The 20,445-nt window shown below is 35.4% G+C and overlaps 1 protein-coding gene across 2 annotated transcripts; it reads right to left on the bottom strand.

Annotated features, from left to right (window-relative positions):
* Positions 975–7,735, bottom strand: LOC18780138 (probable LRR receptor-like serine/threonine-protein kinase At1g56130). 2 transcript variants are annotated; one of them, XM_020561231.1, is made up of 24 exons: positions 7,557–7,735; positions 7,270–7,447; positions 7,021–7,092; positions 6,790–6,861; positions 6,514–6,585; positions 6,333–6,404; positions 6,104–6,175; positions 5,953–6,024; positions 5,782–5,853; positions 5,602–5,673; positions 5,418–5,489; positions 5,250–5,321; positions 5,022–5,087; positions 4,801–4,863; positions 4,570–4,614; positions 4,373–4,431; positions 3,793–4,175; positions 3,498–3,693; positions 3,245–3,388; positions 2,977–3,095; positions 2,630–2,840; positions 1,967–2,198; positions 1,724–1,874; positions 975–1,627 (listed from the first exon to the last, which is right to left on the bottom strand). In XM_020561231.1, the coding sequence occupies exons 1-24, from the start codon at positions 7,684–7,686 to the stop codon at positions 1,220–1,222; spliced, it is 3,105 nt and encodes a 1,034-aa protein (XP_020416820.1). In that variant the 5' UTR covers positions 7,687–7,735; the 3' UTR covers positions 975–1,219. The 2 variants fall into 2 exon arrangements, with proteins under 2 accessions (XP_020416820.1, XP_020416821.1); XM_020561232.1 differs by having other exon boundaries at positions 3,540–3,693.

Here is a 20,445-nt window from a genome sequence, read left to right as displayed (position 1 = left end):
GGCAATTTCATCAAAATTGCCATAAACCAAGAACAAAACTTTTCACAATTAGCATCGAACTAATTTATATCGGCTGTACTATTTCTCTCCTAATCCCCATCTTGCTTTCCCTCTTAACCCATTTATTACAGTAAAGAAAGAAGAAGAAAATGCGAATCTGCAAGTGCCGAATTGAGGCTGAACCGCTCAAACTGTAAAACAGATGGAGGAAATTCAATCCATTTCCCAAATAAAAAGAAAATTCAAAACTTACATAGCTATTCTATCCAAAATAAAGTTAAGGATCTATTTGGCTGCTGAGAAAGTTGTAGTTCCGAACATTATTAGAATTTGGTATTACTGAGATGGATGTTTTACATTTTTCATAAAGCAAAAACAAACATAAATCAAAGGGCACAAAACAAAGTTTTGTTTAATTGGGGATAAGTTTTCTTCCGTTTTCACATCAACCAAGCATAACTGGTTTTGATATACAAAATAATCACAAATCACAAATAGGCGGAGTATTTTGGAACATATAGAGGTACCAAATGGGGAACTTGATTTCTCTGCATATTTTCTCGAGGTGGGCAGCAGACTTCATTTTCTTTTGATTAAAAGTCATTTTTGGTCACCGTAGTTCATGGGATAAAATGGGTGAAATTTGGAACAGTCAAACCCAAATACTATATATTCCTCTGTTCAATTCAAGTCAGTCTATATTTAGTTTTCATTTTAATAAAAAAAAATTTCAAAGATGTAAGTTTGATTTCGGTTTTTGTTCACTGAACGAAGCCCAACAACTAAAAGAATACACGAGGCCCAACAAACTTGGGTTGGCCCAGCAAATCAGAACATACAGCCTAATCTCATTATCCAAACCAACAAACAAACAAAAATCCATATAAGAAGAAATTATTCGATGTAACAGTAACACCTTGACATGCCACATGTTATGATTTTTGTGATTTTTGTAACACCATGTGGACATGTGCTAAGTCCTAAGTAGTAATAAAGTAAATGATGGAAATTAAAAATATAAAGGAATTCATACATCCCGACCGGCTGTGAATGCTTAATGTAGTAATTAAGACTAATTAACTTAACATGAAGATGACATGGTTGATAGGGTTGTGGCAGGTGATATTCGGCTTGGCGAAGTTGGACAAGTCTGCTTTAAAACCATTGTTGGCAAGAAGCAAGTTTTTCTCCTCTCTTTTTCCTCTCTTTTTCCTTAAGATCACATTCCTTCTCCTATAATGCCAGTGAGCAATGATCCAGTCACATTTACCGGAGACGGGGCAGGGTCAATTCTGGAGCTAGCACCAGTTGTGCTCCCTTCAGTCTGATGGTTGAGGAGAACGTTGCTCTCAGTTGATGAGGTATCATCATCCACCAAAAAGCTACTTGTGGTTACATCTTTGAAATCCCAATCTGCCAAATAACTTGGCTTTGACATAACAGTGCTTGCTTCAATATCTCCAGAAAGTATTGTCACCACACGTGACATCGATGGCCTCATCATTGGTGAAGCCTGAGTGCAGAGGAGAGCTGCTTTTATCAATCTAGTTGCGTCATTTTCATCAAACTCTATCAATCTTGGATCCACCAGCCCCAGACTCTGGTCGTTTTCATGTAGAGTCCATGCCTGAAAACAAACATCATGGCATGGTCAAAAAGGAAAAAAATAAAGAAGTTTTCACAGCAATGCTAAAGTAAAAGTAGCTAGGCAAAGTTTTCCTACCCATTCAAGAAGATAAATCTTCTCAGGATCCAAGTTGTCGTCAGAATTTGGTCTCCCGCTGAGGATCTCCAAAGCAACAACCCCGAAACCAAAAACATCAGCCTTCTCTGTCAGACGTCCGCGCATTGCATACTCCGGCGCCAAATAGCCTCTACAAGATTATCAAATGCTTACTAAAAACGTTGCTTGGATTACACCCTCCCTAGTCATAATTAACAATGTATAACATAAACGAGGGCTTACATTGTGCCTGCAACCCGGGTGCTCATGTGTGTTTTCTTGTCATCATAAAGCTTTGCCCATCCAAAATCTGATATTTTTGGGGAGAGTTCTGCATCTAGCAAAATATTACTGGCTTTGACGTCTCGATGTACAATCCTGGGCTTTGACTCCTCATGAAGGTAAGCAAGTCCTCTTGCTGTTCCTAATAATATATTAAAGCGGGTAGGCCAGTCAAGGTGCAAGTCATTTCTTCCTGAAACATTACATGGAAAAACAACCAATGCACATATAAGAGAAAAAGGAAAAATAAAATTAATGAAAATATGTTTTGATATGAGAATTGGGCTGGTTTAACATATTTTAATTGTTCAGGATACTTAATTGAATAATCCCTTGTACAGAGCAAAAACTAATAAAATATAACTAGCAGTAGTTTTCTTCTTTCTTTATTTTCCAGCAGAAAACCAAGGCAGTGAAAGAAGATTTATTCTCAAGGAAAAAACTTGGATGTAACTTCAGAGTACTTCAAACTGCAGAATATTCTGATTCAGATAATTACTCTTCTGGTTTCTTTAAACTTCACTCCTCAGTAGAGAAAAATTATAACAAATGGTTGCATAAAAAACTTGGATGAACGTTTAGAGTACTTGAAACTGCAGAGTACTCTGTTTCTATAAAACCTACCAAAAAGTGCCTGATCAAGGCTCTTGTTTTCAAGATACTCATAAACCAAAATACGGTGGCTTCCTTCAATGCAGCATCCGTACAATTTCACTAGATTGCGATGTTGGACTGTAGATATCGTAGCAATCTCGGTTACAAATTGACTCTTCCCTTGGTGAGATGCTACTGAAAGTTGCTTCACAGCCACTACCCTCCCATCAGAAAGTGTACCCTATAAACAGAAATACCTTTCAGTGACATGAAAGGGAAGTAGAAAGAATCTATTTTGCTTCTCTCTCAATTTCTTTTTGTAAGAAGTCAAAGTCGTTACTTTAAAGTAGCAGATATTGATGCAAAATAGATTTCACCTTATAAACAGGTCCATATCCTCCCTCTCCTAGCTTATTTGAAGGATTAAAATCTTCTGTTGCAGCTCTCAACTCAGCATAACTGAAAGTATTTGGTCGGGGACCTAATCCTAGAAGATCTGCATATTCGAAAGAGAGCATGACATAGGTTTTAATTTCGAAACAACACATCAGAAGTATTTTCTCTCAAATATGCTTATCAACACTAGAAAGAACCTATAACCGCATGCAGAATTAACCCTTAATAATATGCTCATTGCTCTTTTACCTTCATCGTCATCTTTTTCTGATGTTTTTCTCCGCATATATAAAACTACAAATAATAATAGCAAGATCACTACCCCGACAGGGACTGCAATACCAACTATCAACCCAGTCCTGCTCTTCTTTCCTGGAGTAGTTGGTGCAAGATCTGAGCAATGAAACATAATAATTGTTCAGTGTGTCAATCAATTGACAGCACATAAATACATTTAAACCATTCATAGGAAATCTTCATAACTCGACATTATATTATATACCTGAAGCAGCATGGACAGCTGATATTAGCGGGCCATAATTACCTTGTTCAGGTATGCAGCATGTTCCCTTACCAGCCCAGAACAGATGAATATCTAGGTAATTCTCTGTCACAGTAACGTTGAAGGGTCTCGCAACTGCTCTGTTAACCCCACCTGCCTCATTCGATATGTCGAAGTCCTTCCTTATGAGGTTCCCCTAGGAAGCAAATGAAGAGATAGTTAAATAATTCTGTCTGATGAGGTTGCCTTTACTTTAATTAGCTTAAGTTTTTTTTTTCTTTATTAGCAGCCTTACTTGAATATAGATATCAAATACACGCCTTCCTAGACTTTGCGAAGTTTGTGTATCACGGCTATCAAAAACCGTTTCTGCAAATTGCAATGTTACAGTATAAGGTCCATTATGAAGACCCAGGCCATAGTATCTAAGTGAACCTAGGGACACTCTTGAAGTCTCGAAAAGCTCTGGTGTCAAATCTGCACCGGAGACTTGCTTAAGGGTGGTTTCCACAAATGATTGAGTCAAATTATCAGAAAAACCCGCATTGCTAACAGCCCAGTTCTGTGCACTGTTTACATTAAATGTTGCTGGGCCAAGAGCTGAGTCTTCAGCCTCATACAATATGCCGTCATTTCCTCTCATTTGTGGTCCTCCACACTTGATTGAGAAGTTTGTATCTGTACAATTCAATTTAATAGCACAAGCTTTGATTAGTGAAAAAACTTCAAACTGATGTAATAGCACAAGATATGCTTACTAGATTTATCAAGACATTCCTACAACATGTATACATAATGAGATAAGCAATGCCTATTGCTGTAACATTATCTTGCATTAAAGAAATAAATGCTAGTGAAATATAGAAGAAGATTACATCGTGGGGTATTTCGATTGCATGGAAAATTCCTCTGGAGGCAATTCAATCCAGGAAGACTGTAAACACAGAGAACAATTATTATTTATAATAATTAAACTGTAGTGGAAGAATCCAATAAACTGCGAAAGTGTAATAGCAATCACTTTATGTTTGAACGATCCGTCTTAAAAAAAGGGTATTTCGATTCAACTCACGTTATGTTTGAACTGTCAAATGTGAAGTTGTTGACCACTAAATTCCTGCATAAAATCATTAATCAATCCACATATGAAGATGAAAATTTCGTGTTCACAATCTCAACACATATCAGTACTTCAAATCCATCCCTTCTAATTTATTGAATTTCATTCATGTGGTATTATATATGCACAATGAAGGTGATTTGGACCCTCAAAATGAAGGTGAAAGATAAAAAGGAGACGTACAGTTGCGATATTGTGGTTACCCATGGGGGAAAGCTTCCTGAGAAATAGTTGTAAGACAAATCTCTGCACATAACAATACAGAATGAGAAGGCACAAAAATGCATGAAAATTCAAAGGAATTTAAGTAAGAAAAAGGCTGCCAGAATGCGCGCAGACAGACACACAGAGTAATGGTTTCATTGCCAGTACATATAGAATACTTTTATGACATTAGGACTTACATAGTCTGAAGTTGATTGCTCTTTTGGCTTGGAAGAGGTCCAGACAGACTATTGTTTCCAAGAAATCTGGCCATATCAATTATAGGAGGCACCCAAGGAAAAAAAAGAAAAAAAAGAAACAAAGAAACAAAGAACAAGAAAAAGGTCATATGAACGACTAAGTTTCTGAGCAGGAAATTCAATGGCATAAGTACAGAAAAGGGGAATAATGAAGGCAGGCCTTATTACAAATATGTAAGAGAACTCATGTTGAACAAAGAACTTGGGAGTTGGCCTGTTAAATTGTTGAAACCCAGATCCCTGCAACATGAGTGATAGGTTAGAGGAACAATTAGAATGATAAGAAAATTAATTGGTATCTTTGGGATTCAAGCTTATATATCTGCTGGAACGTACAGTATCTTTAAACGTTGATATTCTCCAAAATCAGTAGGGATGCTACCATTGATTAATGTATTCCGTAGAACTCTGTTACACCACCAAAAAAAATTAGTGGACAAGTAAATGGAGTAAGATTTTCAATTTGAAAAGGAAAACGAAGTTTGATCACAGTGCGTGAATGAAAGAGGTGTTAACTTACAAATCAGTTAAGTTCTTCAAATTTCTTATGAAATCAAGAGACGAGCTCACATAATATATATCACTGATTCGCCTTCATTATCATACACAAACATAAATGATGCCCAGTAAAAGGAGGAGAGGGAGAGAGAGAGAGAGAGAGAGAGAGAGAGTTTAAAATGTATTAAGCATTTGCCCTTACATGGATTCCAATGAAGTCAGTTGAGAAAAACTGGTTGGTATTGGACCTTCAAAAGAGTTCCCTTGAAATCTCCTACAAAAACATTTAAGATGCTTGTGAATAAAAGACCCATCTCAGCCATGCAGATGTGCTTTCATAAACTGCAGAAGGTTAAAAGTTTGCCATACTTACAAAGAAGTTAGATTTCTCCAATTCCCAATGAAAGAAGGTATCTTTCCTGAGACAGGATTGTCTGATGCATAGCTAAAATTCAAAAAGTTGACTCATAGTAAGCTCATCCCAGAATAGAAATCTCAAAGTACTGAATAAACAAAAAACTTACAGTTCTTTCATGTTGATGAGCTTAGCAAATGTTGAAGGAATTTCTCCACCGAGTCCACAGCTGTCCATGTAACTGTGAAAATAATACACTTGTTTGCTACCAATTTCATACGATAAATGCATTCCTTGCTCATCGATAATGAATTAACAAATAAACCGCTCCTTTAAAAGAAAATAATTACACATTGCAACATGTGATTCAAATTCGATGAGTTAAATGAAGCACTCACAATAGCCTGAGATTGACTAAGTTACCAAGTTCTGGAGGGAGTGTTCCGGAGAAATTATTTGATCCAAAGGACCTACAACAAGTCATGTTGAAGAGGTATAGATTTAAATGATAGGGGGTTCTATATTTAACATGTCTAAAACACAAAATTTAATTGTGTTTTCTTATGTTTCATTGCTTACAGCATAAATAGCTCCTTAAGGTTTCCAAGCTCCTTGGGGATGGGCCCAGAGAACGAATTGTGGGAAACTGACCTGAATGGAAATATCAATTAAAGATATTAGCACCCGTTTATAATTCAAGATAAAAACAGAATAATTTTATGTATAAACTAATTCAAGATATTAGCACTATAACTAGTAAGTCAATCATTGAAATTGTACATGGGAAATGAGACTCATCAAAGTATTTGACAGATGAAAAATTTATACTAAAACAAATGGCGTTTCACTACTTACAATACCGTCAACGCAGACATATTGCCGATGAATGCTGGTAGGGGACCGGTGAAATAGTTATGATCAAGTTTCCTACAAGAATTGAAACAAAATGCAATGACCAGCGATTAATCTCTGAGTATAAAAAATATTCGTGACAATTTTGAAAGGTAAGAAACCTGTGTCTTTTATATGAAAATGTTAACTGCGATAAACCAAACAACAGAGAAGGGGGTTGGAAAAACTTCATACAAAACGGCCAGATATCTTAAAGCTTCAAATTCTTTTGGAAACATCCCTCGTTTGTTCAGAGCATGAACTCGACTGGAAAGAAAAAAGATTGAGGAGTTAGGCACTTAATATTACAATTGATATATCAGGCATGTTCTGCTTAGTTTTCTAAACTAGATAATTAATTGATTTGCTACAGTCCACAACACAAGACTAAAGAATATGGAGAGAGAGAGAGAGAGAGAGAGAGGGAGGAGGAGGGTAACATACAGTTTGGTAATGTGGCAGGTAGTATTTTTGTCATAAGTACAGTCACAACTGACGGCTGGATTATTCTCTGGCTTTTCAAACTCGCTTCCATTGATGGCAAATCCAATGCATGGCTCTCCTCCACGGATAGGCAGGGCTTGCATTTCCCAATGCCGGAATATTGAGAGCAGCGCCGTCACTGCACTCTCAATTCAATCGTTGTGTACACATCACATAACGTACTTAAGTTGCAAAAGGAAACAAAAAAACAAAAACAAAATAAAAAACAAAAAATATATATTCTGTACCTTCAGATGGATCGGTAGTAGCATTTTGAGCCATGGATACTTGAAACCAGAAGCAGCTGAGAAAGCATAGACTGCAAAAGGACGCTGAAAGAGGCCATGGTTGCTTCAACATCCTCCTCAAATTGATCATGTTATTGTCAACGGTTCCCAAACTACTTATTCTAACGCAAAGAGTAGAGAAAAACGATTTTCAAACATGAACTATTGACCACTTTCTATTCATACATATATCTGTTGAAAATTATTTTTGGGTCACTGAGAAAGACAACGTTAACAACTCCATCAAGACTACGTTGACCCCAAAAGTCTTGCATAGATTTTTTTTTTCTTTCTTTCCAAGTGGCATATGATCAGATGGTTGCCACGTTTCCAAGTTCCCACTTGCAGTGGACTAATTCTTTGACAAGTGACATCCACATTGAATATTATTATTATTATCGTTGAGCCATTTAATTAATTTTTAGAGCTTGAAATATTCGATACTCATCTCATGACTTTTCCAATTTAATACTTTTTCTTGTTCACGAATTTATTAAAGTGAAGGACGGATGCGCTCTTCATTGAATTAGAAAATTAATTTTTCTGAGAGAGATAATAATGTGAGATCCGAATAACACAAGACCATTCATTTCTTCGACCACTTTTCTACGAGACGAAGTCTACACGTCCTTGATTTTGTGTATTTTAATCCGACTGTCATTGAATTGGCAATAAAGAAACAAGGCCTTATTAAATACTTTGGACGACAAAATGTCAAATTGTCAAAGGTGATGAATTGCCGACAGTTTGATGATGTGGAAACTGAGCCCTACAATTACAACAATTCCAGAGGATCCCCCAGCCCAGGCAAGGTGGGGCCTAGCCCAAGAAGTAGTTTCCAGCGGGCAAATGCAGCTCGAGCAGCTGGTGGACTTCACAACCCGGGGCAAGCTCAAAGGCAAAAATAGCTTGGGCTGTTGTCTAGGTTTGCTGACGTCAGTGATAACGTTAGCAACGAATTTTTTTAAAAAAATATAAAAAATACTAAGAATTTCAGAATTTTTTAAAAATAAATACTTAGTCATATTATTCACTTCCCACACCAAAACTCTATAAAAATTCATCTCCTCATATCTCATGTGAATAGTGGTTGCCTTTAGGTTGCCATGGCAATGGGTGGAAATACCACAAGCCTTTTGCAAGGGCTGCCACTATTCACATGAATAGAAACAACCCTTACCTTGCCCTTGCCATTTGCCATGGCAAATAGGAGGAAGTGCTCTTACTAACGTCATCATAGAATCGATTTTTTCAACAAAATTATTCTTTTACCAGATAATTATCCTTCTTCCAGATAATTATCCTTCTTTTAAGTTTTCAACCATTAGATTAGAGTAGAATGAATGGCTAAGATTAAACAAACTAATTTTTTTATTATATATTTTTATATAATAATATATTGTGATTAATTTTTTATTGACTTCCCCATTCCATTTTCTCTCTCTGTATTAATATTTAGCTTATTTTTTTACACAACCCCTGAAAATGTATTTGAGTCTCACTCTGCCCCTTGAACAAGGACGAATCCATGTACAGACTTAGTGCATAGCATGACTCAAATACACTTTCAGGGGGCATATCATAAAATAAGCCTTAATATTTTTGGAGCTTTAAGCTCTGTTTTGTATCCTACTTAAAAAAGTAAATTCAAAAACTATGATTCTTGTTAAAAACACGAGTTTTCAAAGAGTGATCTTAAAACTATGATTCTTGTTAAAAACATGAGTTTTTAAAGAGAGATTTTAAGATCATAAACTTGTTTGGTATTGAACTCTATACTATTTTCAAGATCTAAAAAAATTAGAATTAAATGAGCCCAAGAGAACATGTGTTGTATGACAACATAAGTTAAATGAGCTTAAGAAACACTATGGCTAAAATACAAGGACGGGGTTTTGCTTCATCTTTTGTATTGGCTTATATAAGCCATAGACCGTTTTCTTTCTAGGGTTTGAAGAATCCAACTTTGGAGTGGGTTTGAGAGGAGAGAAATCTCCACTCTACCATGCTAGGACCAGTCACCAAGAGGAGAGGGCTAGCACCTTACCTCCTCTTGGTCATCTTCTTCATCTCTTACACTACGTTTATGTGTATGAACTACAGGGTATCTACTTTGGTACCTTGTGAAGACTCTATAAAGCAAGCAACAAGGAAGAAGGTCTTTCCAAAGGTGAAAACTCGGAGACCATCCAAGAGAGCTTCTAGGATAAGAAAGTCTCATCCTCCCTTTTCTTTTGTGCATAAGTGAGATTAGACCTAGAAAGATACTTGGAATTTGGTAGCATTAGGCTTAATAAGATCTAAAATTCGCTTCCGCCTCTTTGAATGTTTGATTCATGTATATTGTAGCTTAAAATCCATGAGTTTAAATTTAAATGCCTGTTTCCTTCAGAGGCTGAGTTATGGAGTCGCCTTAGAGGTTTCCAAATGGCTTGGGCCAAGGGTATTAGGACCCTTGATGTTGAATGTGACTCTTTTATCTGTTGTTTCTCTGATGGCTAAGGCTTCTAGAGAAATGAGGAAACAAGTATGGAGTCGGTAAAGAAGTTCTTGGAGAAAGAAGATGAAATGGCAATGACAATGGATGGGCCGCCTTCTTGCTGTTTAGGTACCCAACAACCTACAAACCACAAGCATCATGCCTTCCATGTCAAAATTCCAAAAATAAAAAATTGAAGCAACAAACCATATACAAATCCAAATAAAAAAACAGCAGTTTACAGATAAGTCTAGACCAAGCACTATACACCAAGTGGCTATATTGGAAGTGATCTTGAAGAAAGCTGATGGATCATGGGCAGGGGGTAGCTTTCAGTTTCAGGATCACTGCTATTGTCTTTCATTAATTTTTACCTTTTATTTTCAAACATAGAAAATGTGGTTGATTGTCATGAACCAAGAACAAAATTTTCACAATAACCATGGAAGGATATTCCAAGAGCATTGATATGTAGATTAAATTCAAATCATCATTGAGGAATATGAGCATCTACCTTATATTCATCAACTTGAGAAAAATGGGCAACCACGATTCAAACTCAAGAAAAGCAAGTATATATATTATTATCTGCCTACCTCTGCATCGTCAATATCTGCAACCACGATTCAAACTCCAGAAGCAGCTGAGAAAGCATAGACTACAAAAGAAGCCAAAGGACGCTGAAAGAGGCCTTTGTTGTTTCAGACTTTCAGTCAATCGCAGTGTTCAAAAAATCGGCCTATGCGTGTGGCTAGGTGGCTAGGCAGTTGCTAGGCGGGCTCGAGGAGGCTAGGCTGTCGCTAGGAAGGAGCGATGCTGCTAGGCGGGCGTGAGGCGGCTAGGTGGTCACTAGGCGGGCGGGAGGATGCTAGGCGGTCGCTAGGCAGGTTGGGTCTTTTTTGGTTGCCAAACCCGGAGCACAAGGCAGGCGAAACCGAAGAAAACAAATCGAAGCTTGAGTTGATAGAGAAGCGAAATGGCTTGACTGCGAGTGCAAGCTTCTTGTTTGTCTGGAATATATCTAAAGCGTATAACCAATCGGCTATACTTTTAAAATATTCAAATATCTTTCATGCTCAAAATCATCACCATGGCTGCCTTCAAAACTGTTCTTCTCATTTGACAGTTGCATATCACCATGACTGCCACAATTAGACCTTGTGCCTTCTTCGAATGCAGGTGCTTAACCCTGATTTTACACATGGGGAAAAAAAAAATTAGAAAAGGTTCTAGCAATTACTCGCAGAAAGACACCATTCTCTAAAACATTACCAGGATTTCTAACTAGGAACTGCATTGCATGGCAAAAAAAAACTATTAACCATGTAAAAAGATGAAAGATTTTCCTTTTTTTTAAGTCTCCAATTAATTGCCCAATAAGTAAACAACCTGCACAATTGATCATTCTTTTACGTATTAAGTTCTATCTGGCCATGGTTTGTGACACCTGTATATATACCTTTATTCCATTAAACTGGAATTTGGTGTCTGCCCACTAACCAGCCATTAAGAACAAAAAATATATTGAACAATCGAAATTAAACGTCCCATTAGATTTTATTGGCTTTTAGTCGCTTGTAGTCTGTGCATCAGTTAACGAGACCTTGGGCGTTGACAGAACATAATATGGAATTTACAAAGCATGAATAAAGAAAAATTGATACTAAAATAAGACAGAAGATGCTTACAAGCTCTTCATTTAATTTATCCAAAGCTTCATAGTTGATTTTTGAACTCAGCCTCTGCAAAAACAAAATGTCACATTAGTATCTGTTAAATAAATTATAAGTAAGACAATCAACATTGCAGGAAAATTTAAGCACCAAAATCCCATAAACCAGTTTAATATTAACTTACATTCTTAGTATCCATCACAGTAGAAACTTTGACAGCCTTTTCTGGCTTTTTAGCAGGAGCAGCTTTCTTGGCCATTCTGGCTCGTTTTCTACTCTTTCCCTGCCAATTTTATAGTTGCATATAGAGATCAATACATAAGACTCAATGCTGGCAGTAAAACATATACAAATAGTCGAAAGATCAAAAAAATAAGTCAAATGCAAATAAGATTGAAGTGAAAACTTTCAACACAGTTATGCAGTGTGTGACTCAAATAACAGCTCAGAACTAGGCAAGAACTCTAAGCTGGATGAGACTTCCGAGCCTATGCTTCAGATCACAATGCACATATGACATGCAGCAAACAACGAGGACAGTTTTAAAAGTGAAGAATTCCTGCACAATCACAGAGCTAAGGAGAATGAAGAGGCAAATAACGCAGGGGCTGATAATCATGATTAACTACATAATCTCAATGATTTTCAATCTAAAGACTCAAAAGCCAAAAATATAGACAACAAATAAAAAGAAACCACGGAACAAACAGAAAGCCCCTAGCATTGCACCGAATCCCTGTGAACACACATATGATAAAATTTATGGATTTCCAAAGGCATCACCTTATCATAGTCCTTGTTCATTGCTTCCCAAATCATTCTTTTGAACAGCGCCGCCTGCTTGATGTTAAGGTACCCAACAACCTACAAACCACAAGCATCATTGCTTCCATGTCAAAATTCCAAAAATAAAAAATTGAAGCAGCAATCATATACAAATCCAAATCAAAAGACAGCAGTTTACAGATAAGTCTAGACCAAGCACTATATACCAAGTGGCTATGATGGAAGTGATCTTGAAGAAAGCTGATGGATCATGGGCAGGGGGTAGCTTTCAGTTTCAGGATCACTGCTGTTGTCTTTCATTAATTTTTAACAAAACTTTTCACAATAACCATGAAAGGATATTCCAAGAGCATTGATATGTAAATTAAATTCAAATCATCATTGAGGAATATGAGCATCTACCTTCTATTCATCAACTTGAGAAAAATGGGCAACCGCGATTCAAACTCAAGAAAAGCAAGAGCAATATATATATAATTATCTGCCTACCTCTGCATCGTCAATATCTGCAACCACGATTCAAACTCCAGAAGCAGCTGAGAAAGCATAGGCTGCAAAAGAAGCCAAAGGACACTGAAAGCGGCCATTGTTGTTTCAGACTTTCAGTCAATCGCAGTGTTCGAAAAATCGGTCTAGGCGGGCGGCTTGGTGGCTAGGCGGTCGCTAGGCGGGCTCGAGGCGGCTAGGCTGTCGCTAGGAAAGCTCAAGGCGGCTAGGCGGTCGCTAGGCGGGCGCGAGGCGGCTAGGCGGTCGCTAGGCGGCTAGGCGGTAGCTAGGCGGCCGCCATGGCGGGTTGGGTCTTTTTCCGTTGCCGATCCCGGAGGACGAAGCAGGCGAAACCAAAGAAAACAAATCGAAGCTTGAGTTGATAGAGAAGCGAAATGGCTTGACTGCGAGTGCAACTTCCGTACCCTGCGAGTGCATGCTTCGTGTATCTAAAAGAGTATAGCCGCTCGGCTAGACTTTTAAAATATTCAAATGTCTTTGAATCAGAAAATAAAGAAACAACTAATTTTTAATGTAATGATATATGGTAATTAATTTTTTATTGACTTTCCCATTCCATTTTCTCTTTCTGTATTAATATTTTGCTTCCTTTTTTTTATTTTATTTTTTTTGTTTTTGTATACTCCCTGAAAATGCATTTGAGTCTCACTTGCCCCCTGAATAAGAACGGATCCATGTACAGGCTAGGCTGGGCTCTAGTACGGTGTAAAATTTTTAAAATACTAAACTTAGTACAAATTTTATAAGCTAATCCTACTCCAAAAAATATTAGCCCACAATCTCTTTGTCTCCTGGCGTGTGATTGTTTTTTGTTTAATATTAGGTCACCTATTTTGACAAATAAAAAAACACATTTATGACTGGTTTTGGAACAAATAACATAGTAATAATAATAAGTTACTATCGAAACAAACATGGGAACTATTTAATGTCTGCCAACCCCTTTTTTTATTTTATTTAAAAATATAGTATAGCCGGTCGGCTATACTTGGTTTTATTAATATTTCTAAAAAATTAGATTTAAAAAAATATATATATAACCACAGCGTTACTGGGTTATATATATATATATATGTTTTTCTAAAAATAGTATAGCCGCTGAAACTGCAAAACAAATGGAGGAAATTCAACCCATTTCCCAAATAAAAAGAAAATTCAAAACTTACATAGCTGTTCTATCCAAAATAAAGTTAAGGATCTATTTGGCTGCCGAGAAAGTTGTAGTTCCGAACATTATTAGAATTTGGTATTACTGAGATCGTAACATGATACAACTGGTTCATGAAAAAATAATATAAATCAAGGAAAAAAATGTTGATTATTTAAGTCAATTCTTCAAAATCGCATTCCTCATCATAATTGCATTCATCATCGTAATTGTATCCATTATATTTGTCATTTGCAACATATGAATCGTCATCTTGGCCTTGGCTGGCTTCAGCCTCTTCACTGTAACCATTACTTTCATACTCAAACTCATCATCACGATTGTTCTTCTCATTTGACAGTTGCATATCACCAAGACTGCCTCAATCAGACTTTGTGCCTTCCTCAAATGTCGGTGCATAACCCTGATTTTACACATGAAGAAAAAGATCAAATGAATCAAATTCGGTATCTATTAAAGTTCAGGCAATTACTCGCAGAGAGATACCTCCATTTTCTAAAACTTACCAGGATTTTTAACTAGGAACTACATTGCAAATTCATTATAAAATGACAAACAAACAAAAAAAACTTTGAACCATATAACTGCCCTATTAACTGCCCAATTAGTTAACTGATCATTCCAGTAAACCACCAGATTGATTTTCAGATATCACAGTTTCATGTCTTAATCCATGCTTAATAATAATATACCATCTTCCAAAGATTTTTCTTTTATGTATTAATCCTCGAGTAGTTTGTGGGACTTGGATATACCTTTATTCCATTAAACAGGAATTTGGTGTCTGCACACTAACCAGACATTAAGAAAACAAAAAAATATTTCGAACAAGTGACATCATTTGACAATCGAAATTAAACGTCCCATTAGATTTTATTGGCTTTTAGTCGCTTGTAGTCTGTGCATCAGTTAACGAGACCTTAAGTGTTGACAGAACATAATATGGGATTTGCAAAGCATGAATAAAGCAAAATTGATTCTAAAATAAGACATAAAAGATGTTTACAAGCTCTTCATTTAATTTATCCAAAGCTTCATAGTTGATTTTTGAACTCAGCCTCTGCAAGAACAAAATGTCACATTAGTATCTGTTAAATAAATTATAAGTAGGACAATCAACATTTCAGGAAAATTTAAGCACCAAAAATCCCATAAACCAGTTTATTAATAACTTACATTCTTAGTATCCATCACAGTAGAAACTTTGACAGCCTTTTATGGCTTTTTAGCAGGAGCAGCTTACTTGGCCATTCTGGCTATAATCGGTTGAAGTGAAATGCAAATAAGAATGAAGTGAAAACTTTCAAACAGTTATGCATTGTGTGACTCCAATAATTAAATTCAAATCATCATTGAGTAATTTGAGCATCTTCCTTCTATTAATCAACTTGAGAAAAATGGGCAACCACGTTCAGACTCAAGAAAAAGCAAGAGCAATATCACATCTGCTTTTTTCCCCAATTTTTTAAAAATAGTCTCACGGGGCTGCTATACCCGTTCTTCCCTAATTTTTTTTAAAATAGTATAGCCGCTCGGCTGGCGCCTAGCCCTAAGACTAAGAGGGTCCTTTTTTTATATATATATAGTATTGTCAAGCGGTTATACCCGGTTCTTTTATTTTTTTCCAAAAATAGTACAACAGCTCGGCTATACTTATTATGAGCCCTAGCCCTGTAAGCCCACACCTGTTTAGAGTGGATCGTTCAACACCTGCAGCAGAAACCCATTTTTTATAATATAGCCGCACGGCTATCCTATATTTTTTTTATTTTAAATGGTATATCCGGTCGGCTTTACTGGGTTTTTCTTTTTTAATTATTTTTAAAAATAGTATAACCGCGCGGCTAGACTTGGGTTTTGTTTTCCTAGTATAGCCGCCTGGCTTTATTGTTTTGACAGATGGCCCCTAGCGCTAAGCGGGTCCTTTTTTTAGCATATATAAATAGGCTTTTTTAAAAACAGTACAGCCGAATGGCTATACTTATTTTTCATAATTGGGGATTAGTTTTCTTCCATACTTGTTTGTAAATGCATCTTTTAATACACTTCACTAGTAAAAAAAACCCCTTGCGCGACCAAATTTTGCGCGACGAAAAATTATTCGTCGCTCAAAGTTACTTTGCGCGACGAAACTTGAAATTTCGTCGCTCAAAGTCTTGTGCGACCAAATTTTGCGCGACGAAAAATAATTCGTCGCGCAAAGTCACTTTGCGCGACAAACTTTTGCGCGACGACAATACATCGTCGCTCAAAGTCTTGCGCGACCAATTTTGCGCGACGAAAAATAATTCGTCGCTCAAAGTGACTTTGCGCGACGAAAAGTAAACTTCGTCGCGCAAAGTCCTACAAAAATAAATAGAATAAAAAAATTATTTTTTAGAATCTTTGCATGACGTAATCCAAACATTTTGTCACCTAAACCAATTTATTTTTGTTTTTTATTTTGTATGCATAACACTTAAGAAATTAAACGGTATATATATTTATTAAGTAGCTTTAAACTTATTATTTTAGATCGGATCGGATTTTTATTAGAAAAATATATTATTGTTGTTCGGATTGGGTTTTTGTTAGAAAATATATATTTTAAATTGACGATCGAATTAGTTCATTGTATTCATATCGGGTCAAGGAGTGTAGCAGTAAAAAATCATCAAAATCGGAGTTAAAATAACCATTAAATCGTGATTTTTCATTACAACCATCGAAAAGTTTTGTCCCCTTACTTGATCTCTGAATGTTTATTTTTTCCAATTTTTGGCGTATATGATCTCGAAGTATAAACAAACAAGTTTGACGGTTGGATCGTTGAAACTAGTTTTTTTTTGTTCACTAACAATATATTCACTAACAATTAGGAGTTTATTTATACTTTCGTAAGCATAACATAAGATTTTGTGGTATCCACTAGTGTAAATATTTTAAATTGAAGATCAAATTCAGTCATTGTATTCATATAGGGTCAAGGAGTGTAGCTATAAAAAATCATCAAAATCGGAGTTAAAATAACCATTAAATCATGATTTTCCATTTATAACCGTCAAAAAATTTTGTCCCATTACTTGATCAATGAATGTTTATTTTTTCCGATTTTTGGCATATATGATCTCGAAGTATAAACAAACAAGTTCGACGGTTGGATCGCTGAAACTAGTTTCGTAGAATGTGTATGCCATCAAAACAATATATTCACTAACAATTAAGAGTTTATTTATATTTTCGTTAAATATAACATAAGATTTTGTGGTATCCACTAGTGTAAATATTTTAAATTGAAGATCAAATTCAGTCATTGTATTCACATAGGGTCAAGGAGTGTAGCTGTAAAAAATCATCAAAATCGGAGTTAAAATAACCGTTAAATCATGATTTTTCATTTATAACCGTCGAAAAGTTTTGTCCCGTTGCTTGATCTTTGAATGTTTATTTTTTCCGATTTTTGGCGTATATGATCTTGAAGTATAAAAAAACAAGTTTGACGGTTGGATCGTTGAAATTAGTTTCGTAGAATGCATATGCCATCAAAACAATATATTCACTAACAATTAAGAGTTTATTTATACTTTCGTTAAATATAACATAAGATTTTGTGGTATCCATTAGTGTAAATATTTTAAATTGAAGATCAAATTCAGTCATTGTATTCATATAGGGTCAAGGAGTGTAGCTGTAAAAAATCATCAAAATCAGAGTTAAAATAACCGTTAAATCATGATTTTTCATTTATAACTGTCGAAAAGTTTTGTCCCGTTACTTGATCTATGAATGTTTATTTTTTCCGATTTTTGGCGTATATGATCTCGAAGTATAAAAAAACAAGTTTGACGGTTGGATCGTTGAAATTAGTTTCATAGAATGCATATGCCAACAAAACAATATATTCTCTAACAATTAAGAGTTTATTTATACTTTCGTTAAATATAACATAAGATTTTGTGGTATCCACTAGTGTAAATATGTTAAATTGAAGATCAAATTCAGTCATTGTATTCATATAGGGTCAAGGAGTGTAGCTGTAAAAAATCATCAAAATCGGAGTTAAAATAACCGTTAAATCATGATTTTTCATTTATAACCGTCGAAAAGTTTTGTCCCGTTACTTGATCTATGAATATTTATTTTTTCCGATTTTTGGCGTATATGATCTCGAAGTATAAAAAACAAGTTTGACGGTTGGATCGTTGAAACTAGTTTCGTAGAATGCATATGCCATCAAAACAATATATTCACTAACAATTAAGAGTTTATTTATATTTTCGTTAAATATAACATAAGATTTTGTGGTATCCACTAGTGCAAATGTTTTAAATTGAAGATCAAATTCAGTCATTGTATTCATATAGGGTCAAGGAGTGTAGCTGTAAAAAAATCATCAAAATCGGAGTTAAAATAACCGTTAAATCGTGATTTTTCATTTATAACTATCGAAAAGTTTTGTCCCGTTACTAGATCTCTGAATGTTTGTTTTTTGCGATTTTTGGGGTATACGATCTTGAAGTATATACAAACAAGTCTTATGGTTGGATCGTTGAATGGTGTGTGTATATATATATATATATTTATATACATATATTTATTAAGTAGCTTTAAATTTATTTATTTTGTACGTATAACACTTAAGAAATTGAATAGTATATACATTTATTAAGTAGCTTTCACCTTAATTATATTTTAAATCATAAAATAAATTTTTTTATTTTTTATTATTCATAACAATTATTTTTATAAATATTGTGCTACGAACCAATTTTTCGTCTCTCAAAAGTTTGCGCGACCAACAGTTCATCGTGCAAAACTCAAAAAATTTGGGCGAGTACCAAAAATGGGATGCGGGTTTTTAAAATTAAAAAAAAAACTTTAGACTTTGCGCGACCAATATTTTTTGTCGCTCAAAACTTTGCGCGACCAATATATATTTTTCGTCGCGCAAAAATTTTGGGTGGGTATCAAAAATGGGACGCGGGAATTTTTATATATAATTGTTTTAGACTTTGCGCGACCAATATGTATTTTTCGTCGGGCAAAAATTTAAAAATTTTGGCGGGTACCAAAAATGGGATGCGGGAATTTTTTAAAAAAAAAATAATTTTTTTTAGACTTTGCGTGACCAATACTCCTATATTCGTCGCGCAAAAGTTTGCGAGACCAATATGTTTCGTCGCGCAAAACTTTGAGCGACCATTATATATTTTTCGTCGCGCAAAAATTTGGGCGGGTACCAAAAATGGGCCGCGGGAATTTTTTATATATAATTGTTTTAGACTTTGCGCGACCAATAAGTATTTTTCGTCGCGCAAAAATTTAAAAATTTTGGCGGGTACCAAAAATGGGATGCGGGAATTTTTTTTTTTAAAAAATAATTTTTTTAGACTTTGCGCGACCAATATTCCTCTATTCGTCGCGCAAAACTTTGCGAGACCAATATGTTTCGTCGCGCAAAACTTTGCGCGACCAACCATAGTTTCGTCGCGCAAAGTGATACGATTTTTAAAACTGAAATAACTCCTCCACCATTTTCTCAATTTCTTTCTCTACTCTTACCTCTCCTCTCTCTTTCCCTTTCCCCAAATCCCACCCTTTCTCTCACACTAACTCCTCTCACTTAATCTCTCATCTCTATCTTCACTATCTCTCACTCTCACTCACTCTCTCATCTATCTTTTCACTATCTCTCACTCTCTCATCTCTCTATCACTATCTTTTCTAATTCTCTCACACTCACTTCTCCCTCTCATTCTCACTCACTCTCAATCTTGCCAAAAGGTATATTCTCTCCAAATTTTAAATTTTTTTCATTAATATGTGTTTTTGGAGTTAGTTTTGAGTTTGTGTGGGGTTTGGGGTTGAGTAAAGGGGAGAGATTGGAGTTTGGGTTGGATTTGTGGTATAACAATTTTAGGGGAGATTGTGCATTATTTTTGTTGTTGTTGTTGTTGTTATTTGACTATATTTATTTTTTTGTAGGGAATCATCGAGACTTTGACGGCTAAAGTTGAGGATTAGGAAGCTATCAAAACATATCCTCCGCCACTACCACCACAATGCGCTTGTATTAGGATTTTATTATTGTACTTTGTTAATTTATATGTACATTTTGAATATATATTTATATTTATTGGATAATTTGATCACTATTTTTCATATGTAATTTTATTTTGAATATGTCAATTTAAATTGAAGTAATTTTAAAAAGAAATCATACAATTAAATTAAATTTAAAAAGTAAAAATTTGAAAA

This window comes from Prunus persica, chromosome G4, assembly GCF_000346465.2.
Source record: "Prunus persica cultivar Lovell chromosome G4, Prunus_persica_NCBIv2, whole genome shotgun sequence".
NCBI lineage: Eukaryota > Viridiplantae > Streptophyta > Magnoliopsida > Rosales > Rosaceae > Prunus > Prunus persica.
The sequence above is the reverse complement of the archived record's forward strand: the minus strand, read 5'-3'. Positions and strand labels throughout refer to the sequence as shown.

What these genes read in the sequence shown, in the direction of transcription:
- LOC18780138 (XM_020561231.1), bottom strand. Translation starts at nt 7,686, where the DNA reads ATGATCAATTTGAGGAGGATGTTGAAGCAACCATGGCCTCTTTCAGCG. An exon ending in CTCATCAACATGAAAGAACT is followed by an intron (nt 6,025 to 6,103) that starts GTAAGTTTTTTG and finishes TTTGAATTTTAG; the next exon opens with CTATGCATCAGACAATCCTG. An exon ending in TGGAGAAATCTAACTTCTTT is followed by an intron (nt 5,854 to 5,952) that starts GTAAGTATGGCA and finishes ATGTTTTTGTAG; the next exon opens with GAGATTTCAAGGGAACTCTT.